General features: G+C 40.0%; 1 protein-coding gene across 1 annotated transcript in view; it reads left to right on the forward strand.

Moving 5' to 3' along the window:
* LOC120862935 (prolyl endopeptidase) overlaps positions 1 to 17,738 on the forward strand; it is a 134,234-nt gene that overhangs the window by 27,608 nt on the left and 88,888 nt on the right. The window contains exons 3-6 of the mRNA XM_040239108.1: positions 1,442 to 1,575; positions 2,655 to 2,785; positions 5,373 to 5,582; positions 9,885 to 10,006. Of these exons, the coding sequence (XP_040095042.1) occupies positions 1,442 to 1,575; positions 2,655 to 2,785; positions 5,373 to 5,582; positions 9,885 to 10,006 (597 nt within the window). The remainder of the gene's footprint in view (positions 1 to 1,441; positions 1,576 to 2,654; positions 2,786 to 5,372; positions 5,583 to 9,884; positions 10,007 to 17,738) is intronic.

Raw genomic sequence — 17,738 nt, forward strand, 5'->3', positions numbered from 1 at the left:
AGTACCTGGGTATCTCTGGCTTGGTTAGATAGTACCTGGGTATCTCTAGCTTGTCTCTCTAGCTTGGTTTCTTTATATCTGATATTTGGGGATCACTGGCTGCTGAGAAGCCGGGAGCCTTGGCCTGGGGTGAGTGCCCTTTCTTGACAGTGTGTGATCTGAGCGGTGGTATGGTGTGTTCACTGAGAACAGATTCAAGAACTGGTTCTGCCACTTCCCAGCTGCGCGATGTTTGTCAGCTTTTGAACGACTCTAAGATTTGGCCACCTGATGCGAAGAGCTGACTCATTTGAAAAAACCTGATGCTGGGAAAGATTGAGGGCAGGAGGAGAAGGGGACGACAGAGGATGAGATGGCTGGATGGCGTCACCAATTCAATGGACATGGGTTTGGGTGGACTCCGGGAGTTGGTAATGGACAGGGAAGCCTGGCGTGCTGCAATTCATGGGGTCGTAAAGAGTCAGACACGACTGAGCGACTGAACTGAACTGAAGACTTAGTCTTCCCATCCATAAAGTTGGGCTGAAAAAGAACCTTCTCCATTAGAATATGAGTTCGAAATGAGTTAATACTTGCTTGGTACAGAGTGCAATGTGAGTGTTACTATTTATTGAGGGAAAGTATGCTTTTGCTGATATATTTTTCAAAAATCTTTTTTCCCGGTTTTATTGAGATATAGTTGATGTACAGCACTGTGTAAGTTTAAGGTGTACAGCATAATGATTTGATCTACTTGTAAAATGAAGTGAGCACCAGGACAAGTTTAGTTGACATCCATTAACTCATTCAGATAGGAAAAGAAAGAAGAAAAAAGTCTTTTTTCCTTGGGATGAGAATTCAGGATTTTATTCTCTTTTAACCACTTTTATATCTCTTAAAGCAATGTCAGTTATAGTCATCATGTTGACATTACATACCTAGTACTTAGTTATCTTATACCTGGGAGTTTGTGCATTTTGACCACCTTCATTCAGTTCCCACTTGCCTTATCTCCTTCCTGCCTCTAGTCACCAAATCTGATTTTTCTATGAGTTTGTGGATTTGGGTTTTGTTTCACATTAGTCCACGTGTGAGTGAGATCCTGCAGCATTTGTCTTTCTCCGTTAGACTTAATGTCCTCAAGTTCCATCCCTGTTCTCACAAATGGCAGAATTTCCTACTTTTTTTATGACTGGATTACACTTGTCTATATGTAGTCCCCATTTTCTTTATCCGTTCATCTGTCAGGGGACACTTTGGTCGTTTCCCTGCTGTGACTATTGTAAACAACGCTGCTGTCAACATGGGGGTGCAGCTGTCTCCTCAACATAATGTTTTTGTCTCCTTAGGATACAGTCCCGGGAGTGAAACTGCTGAATCGTGCCGGTAATATTAATGGATAATACTCCATGTGGAAAATTTTATGTCTGACATGCTTTGTTCATTTAAATTTTCTCTCCAGGCTTTTGTGGAGGCCCAGAACAAGATTACCGTGCCATTTCTTGAGCAGTGTCCTATTAGAGGTTTATACAAAGAGAGAATGACTGAATTGTATGACTATCCCAAGTATAGCTGCCACTTCAAGAAAGGGAAAAGGTATGTGAACTTGCTTTCATTTCATTTTCTTTTTGCTTTTCTAATCTAGTACTTTCTTAAATTTTACAGTACAAATTCCAAATAACTTACCAGTTTATAAACTTTATAAACATTATAAAATCAATTCATCTCTATGCTTGACTATGAAAATAGTTTGTTTTTTTTTTTTTTTTGGTCTGTTGTCCACATTCTTAAAAGAAGGACTAAGAAATTTGGCAGAGATGTGTCCTAGGATGAAACTAGACTGTAGGAAGTAGTTGTCTTGTGGCTAGTAATTGGTGAGATAGCATGATTCATAGACAGCAGTGGAGATTTATTTGCCTCTAAAATTAATCCTCTTTGGCTTATACTACATGAAAAGACTTTATTAGATGCATTTCTTCTATCCAAGAATGGCAGTAGGCCAAGAGGGAGCACCCATTAATTCACCTCTCTTGTTCCTCTCCCTCTGACACTCACTTAAAACATAGCCTCTTGTTCGCCTTTTAAGTCTTTTTGGAACCACTACCACAGATTTACTTTAGAAATTATTAGACTCCCCTGACACAGGGATCAGCAAAGTATGCTCTGCATACCCAGCCTCGCCCACCTCCTATTTTGCAAATGAAGTTTAAATGGCACACAGCCATGGTCATTTGCTTGTGTTGCTTTTGTACCGCAACTGCAGGATTGAGTCTGTATGGTGCCCAAAGCCTAAATAGTTTGCAGTCTTGCTCATTCCAGGAAAGGTTTGCCCGCCCCTTGCCCTAGGGGCATGACTAAGGAAGGGAACTGGTACATTTTAGCAAATCTGCTGTCTTCTCCACTGAAAAGGAAAAGTTACTGCTTTACTGAAAATCAGTTTTCATTTTAGCATATAAAGCAGACTTTATTTAGCTGATGTACAGAATCACAGTGAATTATTTTAATACCTAAAGCAATTCAGGTAACAAATTCTAGGTACAGGGAGCTGGTGGGACCTTCCACTCTAGTCCCCTGGCACAGCCTATCTGCAATTGTACCTTTGTATGTTGTTTTTCCTTTTGTTTCTGTGTTTGGTTTTGCTCCACAACTAAATAAAGACCGTCTCTGTCCCCCAGGTATTTCTATTTTTACAATACAGGTTTGCAGAACCAACGAGTATTATATGTACAGGATTCTTTAGAGGGTGAAGCCAGAGTGTTCCTCGACCCCAACATACTCTCCGATGATGGCACAGTGGCGCTCCGAGGTGAGGGCTCCATAGCCAGGCCCGCGGGAGTCCTGGGCCCCGCGCTGACAGCTCTGATGTGGGTGCAGTCGTCCCACCCCTGAGAGACCAGACAGAGTGTGAACCATATTGTGGAACAGACGCACATGCAGTGTCAGGAAAGCTGATTTCGGCACAGTATATTTAGAACACATGAGTGGTCATACCTTCTGACAGCATGAAGCAGAACTAGAGAATAATTCACACTGGACCTAAATTAGTTTCCAGGGCTTCTGGGATCTTGAAGTATCATCACCATTTCCTATAGCATCTCTGAGACCTATCTGTATTTGGAAAAAAATTAATTCTCTTCCAAAAGAAATTTAAGTTGTACAAAGAATGTTTTAATGGTACATGTAAAACAGGAAAGAATATGAAGTCTACTTCCTTGACAAGAAAAAGTGATGAATTTTTAAATTTAGTTGATTGTTATGATGTTAGGATTAAAAGTATAAAACACCGTCTTGTAGAAATTAGACAACTTGATGCTTTGTCCCCTGAGGATGCAAGTTTAAAAATTGAATGAATAAGTTTTGCTGTATGCAGAAATATGTATTCAGCTGCTGTATGTCTCCTGAGTAACCTCCCCCAAGATAACCTCCAGAGTCAATAAGATTACCCCAGCTTTGTGCCATAAACACCCAACTTTAGGTTAAGAATATTGTTTATACACTGTATCTATCTATGGTTTACAAATTGTACACTCTGAGAGTCATCACTGACTAGTATTCTAGATGTTTAGTTGGGTTGGCTCAGCATATTCTATTTTTGAAAAAGCTCAAGTGTAGATTCAGCCCTACAGAACTGAGCAGTTGGAACTCTGAAGTCCTGTAATCGATTAGATGGGAATTAAAGAGCCCTGTCTCAGCAGATGCGTGCAAAGACCCCTTCATAAAGTCAGTTAGTCATTTAGTGCTTCCTCCCCCTCTCCCCCAATATTCTGTATATGTAAATGATGATCCGTAGTCTAATTAGTACTGAGAGTAATCATAATCAGTATTGGAAATAAGACGCCAGCAAGTTTATTGTGAGTATTCTTCGTTGAATTTGATCTTGGAGTTGTGAAAGAATTTAATACACTGATACTGTGCAGTAATGTACTCTAAATAGAAACTCACTTCATTTTAACCAAAGTATATCTGGCAACTCACCCAGAAGGACTTCATTATAACAGGGTCTTGTTTCTCACTTCAATAATACATTCCAAAGACTTTTTCTGTAATGTTCGTCATGTACAGGCCCCGATGGATAACATGGTAAATTAGACATGGAACTTGGTCTCAGTCTTTGAGTTTTCTGAAGACCATATTATTGGAGAAGGAAATGCAACCCACTCCAGTATTCTTGCCTGGAGAATTCCATGGACAGAGGGGCCTGGCAAGTACAGTCCATGGGGTTGCAAAGAGTTGGACACGACTGAGCAACTAAGACAACAGCAGACATTCAGATTCTTTTCATAGCATATGACTTTTTAAAAATATACATTTTAAAGTCAAAATATTTTATTTGCATCTTCCCTGAAATTTTTAAAATTATATATAACTTATGCAGACAAAAAAATGAATATTTACTCCATTGCTTTCTTGACCCTTTTCTGTTTATTTATATACATATGAGCCTGGATGCTTTATAGGAATTATAAGTGATTAATAAATAGGTTTTATGAAATTTTAACTTTATTTTTCACTCATAGAAGTTCCTTTCAAAATAGTAGGAAACCTCTGAAAATAGTTTGGTTTCTTAAGATGATTTTCAGCCTCCAGTGAAGGTTAGCAGACATCATAAGAGGATATCTCTGGTGCCAAATATTACCCATTCTTTATGATCGTAAAAGCCAACAGAAACATAAATATTTGTCCAGAAACATTGCACCATGGTTAGGGCATTCTGCCTGTGACAGCCCCAGAGGGTGGGACACAGTGTGTTAGTCCATCAGTGGTGTTGCTCTCCTTACTTTTCACTGTCACTGTTGGAATATGCACTGCATGAGTCTTTATTGCAAACCCTCAGGCTTCATTTACCTGGGCTTTTGGTTGTCAGATGGTGTGAATGTTAATCCTTGCATGCTAGCAGTTCTCAGACAATGAGGTAGTAAGGAGTGATTTCAAGTAGTTTGGAATCCATTCCAAAAATTAGATAATGGCTCCAGTTTAGGTCTGTTACATTCAATCATTACTCTAGAAGCAGTTTCCTTCCTCCCTTTCCCCACCCCTCTGAATATAAATAAAATATGCTGAAATCCCAGATGAGTTCTGCTTTTAAATGAGCTACTTATTGAATTATAGAAATTTTAAATGGAAGCATCCTGGTGGTCATATCATTCGGTACGTCATTTTACAGATGAAGAAACTAAGACCTGGAAAGGTTAGGGAGTTTGGCCAAGGTCATAAGACAAATTCCTGCAAGTCCTGGGTGAGCCCCAAGGGTTCTCATTACCAGTTTCCTGCTCCTTCTGTTGTCGCTTTCTACCTCCATATGTGCTGGAGAAACCCTTGTCAGCATGGTGGACAGTGGCAAGGCTGGGAGTTGTGTTCCCATGTTCACTGACAATTTCTCATGTGTCCCTTAGGCTATGCATTCAGTGAGGATGGTGAATATTTTGCCTACGGTCTGAGTGCCAGCGGCTCCGACTGGGTGACCATCAAGTTCATGAAAGTCGATGGTGCCAAAGAGCTTCCAGATGTGCTTGAGAGAGTCAAGTTCAGTTGTATGGCCTGGACCCATGACGGGAAGGGGATGTTCTACAACGCATACCCGCAGCAGGATGGGAAAAGTGATGGTAGGTTGAGACTCAGATGAAGCACCTTTTTCATGAAGTGAAGTGTGTCTCCACATAACTTAGAGAAGAAGCTAGACCCTATGTAGAGGTTGCTTGGTCTAGAATCATGTTTCCTTGAAGGATGTTGTATCTGTTACCATTGTTGTGTTAACAGATCATGCCAAAACTTTGTGGTTCACAATAATGACCATTTATTTTTGCTCACGAGTCTGCAAATTGGCCAGGCAGTTCTGGGTGTAGCTGAATTCTGTCATGTACCTGTGATTAGCTTCCAGTCAATTGAACATGTCCGGGGCCTCCATGAAGCTCCATGTGGTCTCTCATCCTCTAGCAGGCCAGCCCAGGCTTGTGTGCACAACAGCTCTCCAAGAGAGAGCCAAAAGGCACGACCTCCTTGATGCCCGGGCTTGCTCCTGGAACATCACTTGCCTGCTTTCTTTTGGCCGAAGCAAGTCACAGAGCCATTCAAGGGTGGGGAAACAAATACAGGAAACTGAAAAATTGGGGCCATTTTTAATGCAGTGTCTGTTCTTCACAGATGTAGACTGTCTCCCAAGAGGGTCATGGAGAAAATGGATGATTTTTTTTTTTAATAAAACTGACTTATTTAATGAGGTTTAATGAGTGATGATAAGTTTTGCAGTAATCACATCTCTTCCTCTCCTGAGAAGCTGCAGGTCATCTGTTGGTCCCATTTGTCTTCATACTTTTGTCCTTGTTAACTTCCGGGGCATGTGTTCTCCTCTTCAGTTGCACAGAGATCTTGTGTGCAACTGGTTCCCTTTTTTCCCTTCACCTCTCACCTTCCTAGGTAGAAAGGACCCTATAGCTTGTACCTTGCTGGTACAAGCTGTCAGCATCATCTTCTTTATGCTACTCTTTACTTCCATGTGGTGTAAAGCATTTTCGTGTTGTCTTGGTTGGTCTTTACAGGTGGGTTTTACGATCTCTTTGCTGAAGATGTGGAGCTGGGGTGGAGGGTCTCAGTTACTTTTTGCAGTGTGTAGAGCTAGCAGGAAGCAAGGCTAGTCCACTGCTTTCTCCTGCACGTGCTGTCCCCGTGCCGTGAATTGCTATATCATTGGGGATACATTTTCTTTTCTCTTTTCCCCCCAGTTGAATTGGGAGTGAGTCTGTTATGCTTTTCATTTTTTTTCAGCTACATTTAGCTTTTGCTGCCTTTGATTAGATTACTGTAGTACCTTTTTCTTAGTTCAACCAATGAACTGCAGGAGGAGCTAAGAGTAGGCTTTTTATTCAAGGATGCTGGCTAAAGAAAGCTCTCTGTGCTCTGTGTACTGAATTAGCTGCCTGTGTTAAGAGTGCTGCTGAGTTAGAAAATGGTTGTTTCCAAGTCCCAGGAGACCAAAAATGTTTATCACTAGCTGTTTCTTGTTAGAGGACAGTGTTATTAAGTTAACTTCTGGAAAAGCATGAAAATTATTATTTAACCTCAACGTCCATTGGCAGAAATAGTTATAATTAGTAACCATGGTTGATTTAAGAAAACCAACATCTCCCAGCTGTAATTTTGCTGTCCTCTTGTCTGGAAGACCTCAACAGCCTCTCAGGTTGTGTGGTAGAGGACTTCTTGAGTGAGACTAAGCAATTCTGGTCCTGTGTTTCTTACCAATGTTCCTAGAAAGCCCATGGAGAATCACCAAGTACTGTAAAACTTTTTTGTTTTCATGTGATGGTATCCTCTTCCGTTTTTCCTTCAACATTACATCAACCTCCCAAATCAGCAAATATGTGTGATTATTTCCAGGGTGATAATCAACTGATACTTTTGGTTTTTTTAAATAGACTTAATCTCTCTCTCTCTCTTTTTTTTTTTTTTTTGGGGTTATTCAGTATTTTTATACATTATAAAAATAATCATCATAAGTCATTTCCATCTGTCACCATACAAAGTTATTGCAAATTGTTGACTAAATTCTCTGTGCTATACAACGTATTCTTGTGACATTTATTTGGGAATGGGAAGTTTGCACCTCTAATCCTGTTTACCTATATTGCCCATCCTCCTACCTCTCTCCCCTCTGGCAACCACCAGTTTGTTCTCTGTAGCTATGAGTAGGCTTCATGTTTTAGAGCAGATTTAGATTTACACCAGAATTGAGTAGAAGGTACCAGGATTTCCCATATACCCTCTGTTCCTTATCCATACATAGCCTCCTCCCCCATTATCAACATCCCCACCAGAGGCTACAGTAGATGAGCCTATGGACACATCATAATCACCCCCAATCCATAGTTGACATCAGAGTTCACTCTCAGGGTCGTACCTTCCATTGGTCTGGGCAAATGTATAATGATATGAATCCAGCATTGTAGCATTTTCACTGCCTTAATAATCCTCTGTGTTCCACCTGTGCATCCTTCTCTCCTCTGCCAGCCCCTGGCAACCACTGATATTTTTACTGTCCCTATAACTTTGCCTTTTCCAGAGTGTCATATACTTGGAATCATAGTATGTAGCCTTTCGGGTTGGCTTCTTTCACTTACTAATGTGTATTTAAGTTTTCACCGTCTGTTTTTGTGGCTTGGTAGCTCAATTCTTTTTAGCACTGAATAACATTCCATTGTCTAGATGTACTGTAGTTTGTTTATCCATTCGCCTCTGAAGGACATCTTGGTTGCTTCCAAGTTTTGGCATTTATGAATAAAGTTGCTGTTAACCCCTGTGTACAGATTTTTGTGTTGATTTAAGTTTTCAACTCATTTGGGTAAATACCAGTGAGCGTAGTTTCTGCATCTTTTATGTTTAGTTTTGTAAGAAACCGCCAGACTATGTTGTGAAGTGGCTGTACCATTACATTTCCACCAGCAATGAATGAGAATTCCTGTTATGTCACATCTTGGCCAGCATTTGGTGGTGTGAGTTTTCTGGGTTTTGGCCATTCTAATAGGTATGTAGTAGCATCTCATTGGTTTCATTTGCAGTTCCTTGACGCAGGCTGCAGAGCATCTTTCATATGCTTATTTTCCATTTCTATGTCTTCTTTGGGAGGCTAAGTTCTATTAAGGTCTTTGGTCCTTTTTAAAACTTGTTTTCTTATTTTGGTCTTTGTTTCCTATTGTTGAGTTTTAAAAATTCTTTGTATATTTTGGATAACAGTCCTTTATTAGATGTGTCTTTTGCAAATATTTTCTCCCAATCTGTCGCTTGTCTTTTCATTCTCTTAACAATGTCTTTCATGGAGCAGAAGGTTTTAATTTTAATGAAGTCTGGCTTATCAGTATTTCTTTCATGCCTTTGGTGTTGTATCTAAAAAGTCATCACCAGACCCAAGGTCATCTAGGTTTTCTTCTGTGTTATCTTTTAGAAGTTTTGGGTCTTTTTTTTTTTTTTTTTTTTTGACCACATGGCATGTGGGATCTTAGTCCACCAACCAGGGATCAAACCCCATGCCCACTGCAGTGGAAGCATGGAGTCTTAACCACTAGGCCACCAGGGAAGTCTCTCTTATAGGAGTTTCTTGATTGCATTTACATTTTAAAGCCTGCGATCCATTTTGGGTTAATTTTTGCAAAGTGTCTAAGGCCTCTGTCTTGATTCATTTTTTGCACGGGGATGCCCAGTTGTTACAGCACCATTTGTTGAAGAGACTGTCTTTTCTTCATCATATTGCCTTTGTTCCTTTATCAAAGATCCGTTGACTCTTTTGATGTGGGTCTCTCTACTGTGTTCTCTTGATCTGTTTGTTCTTTTGCTAATACCACACTGTCTTGATTCTGTGTAATAAATCTTGAAGTTGGGTAGTGAACATTTTCCAACTTTGTTTTCTTTGAATATTATGTTGGCTCTTCCAGGTCTTTTGCCTCTCCACATAAACTTTAGGGTCAGTTTGCCCAGGTCCACAAAATAACTTGCTGAGATTCTGATTGGGAATGCATTGAATCTGTAGATCAAGTTGACAAGAATTGACATCTTGACAATATTGAGTGTTTTCCATAAGATATTGAGTATATCTTTCCATTGATTTATTCTTTGATTTCTTTTGTCAGTTGTGTAATTTTTGTCCTATATATCTTATACATATTTTCTTATATTTATACCTAAGCATTCCATTTTGGGAACTGCTAATGTAAATGGTATTTTGTTTTTAATTTCAAATTCCACTTTTTCATTGCTAGTATATAGAAAAGTGATTAACTATTGTATATTAACTTTGTATTGTGTAATCCTATAACCAGATACTTAGCTTTTTAGATGCTTCTAGCATTGTCTACTATGGGAGGAATAGATTTTCTTAAAATTGTCAGCTGCATTTCAGTGTACATTTTTAACCCCTTCAGGCACAGAAACATCCACCAATCTCCACCAAAAGCTCTGCTACCATGTGTTGGGGACTGATCAGTCAGAAGATATTTTGTGTGCTGAGTTTCCTGATGAGCCTAAGTGGATGGGTGGAGCTGAGGTATTGTACTACCGTGAAATTTTACCCACAAATAGCATCTGTCATGGATTGTGTATATAAATATTCTCTTTACATGGTGATCTTTATGGATAGTGGAAGTCCATTTGAAGTTGAATATTCTTTTGTTAAAAATATTAGACCTCAAGTGTACTCTTAATAGCGAAGGTGATAAATCTTTTAAAGGTAATCTCAACATAAAAATCTTAGTACTAAAAGTAATACATGCTTATGGTAAAAATGTAAAAGTACAAAATAACGCAAAGTAGAACATTCGTCCAGAAGTTTCTTTCTACACGAGTGAGAGTGAGGGCGAAGAGTGTGTCTGCTTCTCTTTTTATACAACGGTGCTCTTCATGCTTCTTGTTTCCTTGTTTTTACATTCAAATATGTGTCTTTGGGATATTTACACATCTCATAGATGGTTCATACCTTCCTGGTCTTGATAAGAAAGAGCCTCTGTTGAAGTGATACATCTTTGTAGGTACTTTCCCAGATTTTATTCTGCATCTTGAGAATCAGCTGTTAAAAAACACTTAGAAATACTTAGAGTAAGAATTAGGCTTTTGTCAGCTCATTTATATATATATATATGAAATATATATTTTTTAAGATATAAAAGCATTCTCAATGTTTTCTATAGGAGGGCTATCATCTCATTCTTAGTGGGAGTGAGCAGTTCACTAGAAACTTTTTAGTCCATTGAGCCTCTTATGTCTTCTCTGGGATATAGTTAGAACTTTGGTATGAAAGGGGCATTTCAGGCGTGAACTTCTGAACATGGGTCTGATTCACTGGGGGATAGACTAGAAGCCCATGGTATTTCAGTCCTCATTCATTAATCCACTGTACTCCACACTGTCCTTTTATTTATTTTGTTTCTCTAGAACCATGGTTGGCACACTGTTGCCCTCAGCTGAAATCTGGCCTGCTGCCGGCGTTTGTAAATAAAGTTTTCTTGGAGCACAGCCACACCCATTTGTTTCCTTACTGTCTGGGGCTGCTTTCAGGCTATAATAGCAGAGTTGACTTGTTGCCACAGAAGGCCACATGGCCCAAAAGGCTGAAAATACTTTCTTGCCCTTACTAGAAAAAGTTTGCCAGACTTTAACACAATGTGTTTACAGTAAAATATGTTATCACCTGAAATTATGCCCTTTTCTCATGCTTTGTCTTCCCCCCCTAACGTCCCATCCTGCAAGCTTTTCTTGTGTAGTTACTGTTGTCATTTTTCTCACATGTTTGTTTCTGTGGTTTTTCTGACTCTTTGTAGATTATCATACTAAGTTTTCATCTTGGTCCAGCTTCTCCTCATACCTAAGGCTTCTGCATTCTGCAGATAGTAGGTGTTTATTTATAAAATTATATACATTAAGGTAAATATACTACCCCAGAAAATGTCATGTTAGTGCATGTGTTTCTTTTCACCTTTTGTGGGGAGAGATGTTGATAGAGAAACATTATAGCAGACGTATTTTAATAAAGGTAAAATTATTTTATTGATAGAATGAAATACAACTAAACAATCTTCACTGTAGAATACACATGTAATCATTGCTCACATCTCTTTACTAGCATTGAATTGAAGCAGCTAGTTTTTTTGTTTGTTTTCATTTTAAAAAATCATGGTAAAGTATAGTTAACATAAAATTTATCAGTTTAATCATCAACTAAATTTATCAGCTTAATCATTTATAGAGTACAATTGCACTGTGTTGACATTATTGCACACCCGTTACCCCATCTGTCTCTAGAACTTTTTCATCTTGTGAAACTGAAGCTCACACATTAAATGATAATTCTTCATCCCCTCTTCTGCCCAGGCCCTGGTAACCACCATTCTACTCTCTGTCTCTTTATGTATTTGACTGTTTGAGGTACCTCGTGTAAATGTCATTATATAGAATTTACCCATTTGTGATGGAGACCTGGATTCAATCCCTGGATTGGGAAGATCTCCTGGAGGAGGGCATGGCAACCCACTCCAGTATTCTTGCCTGTAGAATCCCAGTGGACAGAGGAGCCTGGCGGGCTATAGTCCATGGGGTCGCAAAGAGTCGGACACAACTGAAGCAACTGAGCAAACACTTGGCATAAGATCTTCAAGGTTTATTTCCGTGTTATAGCATGAGTTTCCATCATTTTAAAAAGTGAGTAATATTCGATTGTGTACATGTACTACACTTTGTTTATCCAGTCATCTGTAAGTAAACTTGGGGTGTTTCCACAGCACAGTTGTGAATAATGCTGCTATTAGTAGCCAGTTTTTAAAAATACAGTCGCGACATATCTTATTTGCATCATACATACATACATATATATATATATATATATTCAATTCTGTGGCTAGACACCTGAAAGGAAAAGCAAATTTAAATAGTTTGGGTGATCCTTCTACCATTCACTCAGTAGGTATTCACTCTGTGTAGTTCATCTAGTATAATCTTTACCATAACCTTTAGAGGGCAGTGATCATTTCATTGCATAGACAAAATACCTGCGAGTATGATTAGCTTGCAAATCCATGGTTGGAATTGCCTGCTGGGTATGTTAGACCAACCGCCTGTATCTTCTTAATCAGCATGCCCTCTGCCTCCCTTGACAAAAGGTAAGAGGTCATGTGAAAACAGCAGGAATGACCATTTAAAGAATGGTAGTAAATGGAGAGCTGCATCTGTGTTGCACAAAAGCAATAAATGAAGTTGTTAAATAGAAAAACAGAAATTCATGAGATGTGTCCAGCGAGTCCTGAGGAACTTTATGCTGGATGAGCGCCCTGATGAGCAGATTGTGCAGAGAAGTCATAAGCAAACTGGTAGGCTCAGTAGACACAAACCGTGTGTAGATTTCATTAAGCTGTATTCCAGCTGCTTGAGGGATTTTGTTAGATGTCACCCTTTCAGTGGCTGGAGTGAGTTGGCCAGGTCCTGCTGAGAGGAACTTCTGGCTACAGGAAAGAATACCTTTTTCCCTTAAACACAGATGATATAGTTCTGAGCCTACAGAAGCCTCAGGTCTACCCTAAATTGATGATTCAGTTCCAGGTTAGAAAAATCTAGGTTGTGCAAAAAGTCTCAGTGTGGGAGTTTCTTGTACCTGTCAATGAAGTGTGATAAATCCCAAGACAGTCCAAGAAACAGGTGTGCTATAGATACTTCCGGCTGGACCAGAAGTACCATGCGTGGTGCAGAGATTGCTCAGGGTGTTCACTGCAAGTGAAGTGGATGGTTTCCTAGCAACCCCCCCCCAACTCCTTTAAAAAAAAATTTTTTTTTTTGGCTGTACTTTGTGGCATATGGGATCTTTTAGTATCCTGACTAGGGATTGAACCTATACCCCTTGCAGTGGAAGCATGGAGTCTTAACCACAGGGCCACCGGGAAGTCTTCTAACAGTGTTTATTTAGTGACCTGCATCTTAGAGGAAAGCAGTAGTCCCAGTCATTACCACACTCCAAATGCACGTGCTGGGGTTGTTACTTTTATTTTTCAGTAGTGCCTTTTGTGTTACTCAGTCATGTCTGACTCTTTGTGACTCCATGGACTATAGCCCACCGGATTCCTCTGTCCATGGAATTCTTCAGCCAAGAATACTGGAGTGAGTTGCCATTCCGTTCTCCAGGGGATGTTCTGGAACCAGGGATCGAACCTCAGTCTCCTGCATTGCAGGCAGATTCTTTACCATCTGAGCCACTGGGGATTGTCATTTTGAATCTAGTATTTTGTGAATACACTTGACAACGTCTCTCATTGGAGGATTCGTCACTCTAGTGACAGGGGTGGACTGGAGCACAAATCAGGAGATTTTAATTTTAGTCCTGTCTGTGTGGCCTTGGGCAAATCACATCAGCTCTCCAAGTGTGTTTCTTAAGCTTCCTCAGGGCCCTTTTTCAATCTAGGAGTGGAGAGTTTATCACAACATCTCATAGTCTCTTGGAGCCTTGGGCTTTGTGGGTGTGGTTGGAGGTACCTGTGGGCAGGTGGCCATCTGAGTGCATGGAGGTGTTTGAATTTCTTTGCTGAGCCGCCCTCCTCCCTTTCGGCTGCTGCATTCCAGGTCATCTGAAGACTTCTCTTTATATCTTAGATGCCATCTCATGACTCATCTCTTTGCTTCACAGAGACCTCCTCTGCCTTCCTGCACGGATGGGTCCTTCTTGCCTTGAGCTGCCCATTAAGTTACTATCACAAAGCAGCATTGGTTTTCCCTCTGTTGACCAGAACAGCATCTCTCCCCAGGACAGTGTCTACCACTTGGCAGAACCCATAGCTTTCTGGACACTTTATGGTGTTAGAAATGCTACTAAACGTCTGTGCATGTGTGCTAAGTTGCTTCATTTGTGTCTGACTTTGAGACCCTATGAACTGTAGCCTGCCAGGCTCCTCTGTCCATGGATTCTCCAAGGAAGAATACTGGAGTGAGTTGCCATGCCCTCCTCCAGGGAATCTTCCCAGCCCAGGGATTGAACTCGTGTCTCCCGAGGTTCCTGCATTGCAGGTGGATTCTTTACTGCTGAGCCACTAGGAGAGCCCTACTAAAGGTTCATTGCAGCTCAAAACAAAATACCAGGTCTCCAGTTTACTTCCTGCCTCCCTCTCCCCAGCTTAGGTTTCATGAGCACATGGGGGACTAACAGGTGGAGTAGGTATTATTTGTTCCCTCTTCTTGATTATATTTTTTCCCCATAACAAAGACTTAGAGATGAGTAGTTATAGTGGCTTTGTTCATGATAGCCCCAAACTGGACATACCCAAGTATCCATCAACAAGTGCATGAGTGAATAAACTGCAGTACATCTGTTTAATGGAATACTAGTCATCAATAAAAGGAATGAACTATTTTTTTTAATTTATTTTATTGAAGTATTGCTGTATTACTTTCTGATATACAGCAAAGTAATCTAGTTATATGTATGTCTAATAGTTTGCATGTGCTAGTCTCAAACTTCCAGTCTGTCTTTCCTCCCCCACCTCCACCCTCTTTGACAACCACAAGTCTGTCTTTATAAGTCTTTTTCTGTTTTGTAGAAAAGTTCCACACATAAATGACATCATGCATTATTTATCTTTCTCTTTTTGACTTCACATGATAATTTCAAGGTAGCTGCAATTGTCATTATTTCTTCCTTTTTTATGGCTGAGTATATTCCATTGTATATAAACACCACATCTTCTTTTACGTGTTGATCTATCAGACATTTAGTTTGCTTCCATACCCTGGCTATTGTAAATAGTGTTGCTGTGAACACTGGGGTGTGTGTATCTTTTCGAATTATAGTTTTGTATGGATATATGGCCAGGAGTGGTATTGCTGGACCATATGGCAGTTCTGTTTTTAGTCTGGTTTTTTTTTGAGGAACTTTCATACTGTTTTCCATAGTGGGTACGCCACTGTGGAGATGAACTATTGATCTACCTAACAACAGGGATGACTCTCAGAATAATTATGCTCGGTGAAAGAAGCTAGAAAAAAAAGAGTACACAGTGTTTGAGTCCATTTATATAACACTCTAGAAAACGCAAACTAGCCTATAATGGCACAAAGCCAGTCAGTGGTTGCTTGGGATTTGGAGGATGGGAACAGGAAGGAGGAAGTATGAAGGGGCAGGAAGAAAGTGGGCGATGGTCAGACTGAAACATAATTTCAGTTTTACTAGGGGCACTGGTCATAGCAAACACCTTCTTCCAACAACACAAGAGAAGACTCTACACATGGACATCACCAGATGGTCAACACCAAAATCAGATTGATTATATTCCTTGCAGCCAAAGATGGAGAAGCTCTATACAGTCAACAAAAACAAGACCAGGAGCTGACTGTGACTCAGATCATGAACTCCTTATTACCAAATTCAGACTTAAATTGAAGGAAGTAGGGAAAACCACTGGACCATTCAGGTATGACCTAAATCAAATCCATTATGATTATATAGTGGAAGTGAGAAATAGATTTAAGGGACTAGATCTGATAGATAGAGTACCTGATGAACTATGGAATGAGATTCGTAACATTGTACAGGAGACGGGCATCAAGACCATCCCCATGGGAAAGAAATGCAAAAAAAGCAAAATGGCTGTCTGGGGAGGCCTTACAAATAGCTGTGAAAAGAAGAGAAGTGAAAAGCAAAGGAGAAAAGGAAAGATATAAGCATCTGAATGCAGAGTTCCAGAGAATAGCAAGGAGAGATAAGAAAGCCTTCTTCAGCATCAATGCAAATAAATAGAGGAAAAGAAGAGAATGGGAAAGACTAGAGATCTCTTCAAGAAAATTAGAGATACCAAGAGAACATTTCATGCAAAGAAATAGAGGAAAAGAACAGAATGGGAAAGACTAGAGATCTCTTCAAGAAAATTAGAGATAGCAAGAGAACATTTCATGCAAAGAAATAGAGGAAAAGAACAGAATGGGAAAGACTAGAGATCTCTTCAAGAAAATTAGAGATACCAAGAGAACATTTCATGCAAAGATGGGCTCGATAAAGGACAGAAATGGTATGAACCTAACAGAAGCAGAAGATATTAAGAAGAGGTGGCAAGAATACACAGAAGAACTGTACAAAAAAGATCTTAATGACCCAGATAATCATGATGGTGTGATCACTCATCTAGAGCCAGACATCCTGGAATGTGAAGTTAAGTGGGCCTTAGAAAGCATCACTATGAACAAAGCTAGTGGAGGTGATGGAATTCCAGTGGAGCTATTTCAAATCCTGAAAGATGATGCTGTGAAAGTGCTACTACACTCAATATGCCAGCAAATTTGGAAAACTCAGCAGTGGCCACAGGACTGACTGGAAAAGGTCAGTTTTCATCCCAATCCCAAAGAAAGGCAATGCCAAAGAATGCTCAAACTACTGCACAATTGCACTCATCTCACATGCTAGTAAAGTAATGCTTAAAATTCTCCAAGCCAGGCTTCAGCAATACGTGAACCGTGAGCTTCCTGAGGTTCAAGCTGGTTTTAGAAAAGGCAGAGGAACCAGAGATCAAATTGCCAACATCCGCTGGATGATGGAAAAAGCAAGAGAGTTCCAGAAAAACATCTATTTCTGCTTTATGGACTATGCCAAAGCCTTTGACTGTGTGGATCACAATAAACTGTGGAAAATTCTGAGAGAGATGGGAATACCAGACCACCTGACCTGCCTCTTGAGAAATCTGTATGCAGATCAGGAAGCAACAGTTAGAACTGGACATGGATCAACAGACTGGTTCCAAATAGGAAAAGGAGTACGTCAAGGCTGTATATTGTCACCCTGCTTGTTTAACTTATATGCAGAGTACATCACGAGAAACGCTGGACTGGAAGAAACACAAGCTGGAATCAAGATTGCCGGGAGAAATATCAATAACCTCAGATATGCAGATGACACCACCCTTATGGCAGAAAGTGAAGAGGAACTAAAGAGCCTCTTGATGAAAGTGAAAGAGGAGAGTGTAAAAGTTGGCTTAAAGGTCAACATTCAGAAAATGAAGATCATGGCATCCGGTCCCATCACTTCATGGGAAATAGATGGGGAAACAGTGGAAACAGTGTCAAACTTTATTTTGGGGGGCTCCAAAATCACTGCAGATGGTGACTGCAGCCATGAAGTTAAAAGACGCTTACTCCTTGCAAGAAAAGTTATGACCAACCTAGGTAGCATATTCAAAAGCAGAGACATTACTTTGCCGACTAAGGTCTGTCTGGTCAAGGCTATGGTTTTTTCCAGTAGTCATGTATGGATGTGAGAGTTG

This window comes from Oryx dammah, unplaced genomic scaffold (assembly GCF_014754425.2).
Source record: "Oryx dammah isolate SB20612 unplaced genomic scaffold, SCBI_Odam_1.1 HiC_scaffold_4, whole genome shotgun sequence".
In the NCBI taxonomy this organism is placed as follows: domain Eukaryota; kingdom Metazoa; phylum Chordata; class Mammalia; order Artiodactyla; family Bovidae; genus Oryx; species Oryx dammah.